General features: G+C 44.5%; 1 protein-coding gene across 1 annotated transcript; it reads left to right on the top strand.

Annotated features, from left to right (window-relative positions):
• Positions 1-314: 314 nt before the first annotated feature.
• On the top strand, positions 315-713 carry LOC306868628 (phosphoinositide-interacting protein-like; the record flags this gene model as incomplete). The annotated part of the gene is made up of 1 exon (XM_079414886.1): positions 315-713. The coding sequence occupies one exon, from the start codon at positions 315-317 to the stop codon at positions 711-713; it is 399 nt and encodes a 132-aa protein (XP_079271012.1).
• Between the last annotated feature and the right edge of the window lie 273 nt (positions 714-986).

Below are 986 nucleotides of genomic sequence, written 5' to 3'. Positions count from 1 at the left end.
TTTGTGCTATAATATTACTTGATTTCAGATAACTTTTTCATTATTAATAAAGTTATTTAGATATTTAGTTCATCCTTGGCAACTAGCCCAAATTAAACAAGTATTGGTCTTTTTTTCTTTTTTTCAGAGGCACTGCAGCATTAACAATAATGCATTATTAAATTAGTTTATTTAGTGAATGTATGACTGCATGCTTAAATTCTTTAAGAAGGGATTTCAGTTTCATTATTTCCCACAGGCTCGACCGAACCAAGCGTCACAGTGCTGTTTACCAGAGACCGTGTGAGGTGCAGGGCTGCGGGACGTCCGAAGGCATGACGTCTGTCCCAGAGCACCTGCCCCTCAGTGACTGTCCGCACTCATATTCCGGCGAGCAGCTCACTCCTCGCTCCGAGAACACGGTCTTCAGCCTGGCCCACAACGACACCGTCTGGACCCTGCAGCCCGCTCCGGGGAACTGCGAGTACTACTGGCAGGCCATCCTCCTCATGACCTCCGGGGGCAGCGTGCTGATCTGCGGGATGGTGCTGAGCGGACTTTACTTCGCTGGCTTCTCTATGATGGCCACCAATATCCTGGGCCCCGCTCTGCTGTCTGTGGGGCTGATGGTGCTGGTGGTGGGGCTGGTTTTGATGCCCGTCACACGACAAATGAGGCATCAGAGTGCAATGAAACGCCTCTGCAGTTACTACAAGCCTCACATAAATATTTGAGGACAATGTGAAGGAATAATTCATCCAAAAATAAAACTGTCATAATTTATTCGCCCTCCACTTGTCCCAAACCTCTTTCATACAGGAAGATGAATAAATGATGGCAGAAGTTTAATTTTTTGGGGTAAACTATCCTTTAAAGGCAAGACACTTCAAGCAAAACACAGTGTTTTTGTTTGTTTGTTTGTTTGTTTTCATGCAGTGGTAAATTTTGTGATTTTGAGCTGTTTTGCATCCGTAACGTGTCTTTTTTTTTTTTTTCAGACCATGCTT

This window comes from Barbus barbus (genome assembly GCF_936440315.1).
Source record: "Barbus barbus genome assembly, chromosome: 4".
Taxonomy (NCBI): Eukaryota; Metazoa; Chordata; class Actinopteri; order Cypriniformes; family Cyprinidae; genus Barbus; species Barbus barbus.
This window is presented reverse-complemented; position numbering and strand designations above follow the sequence as displayed.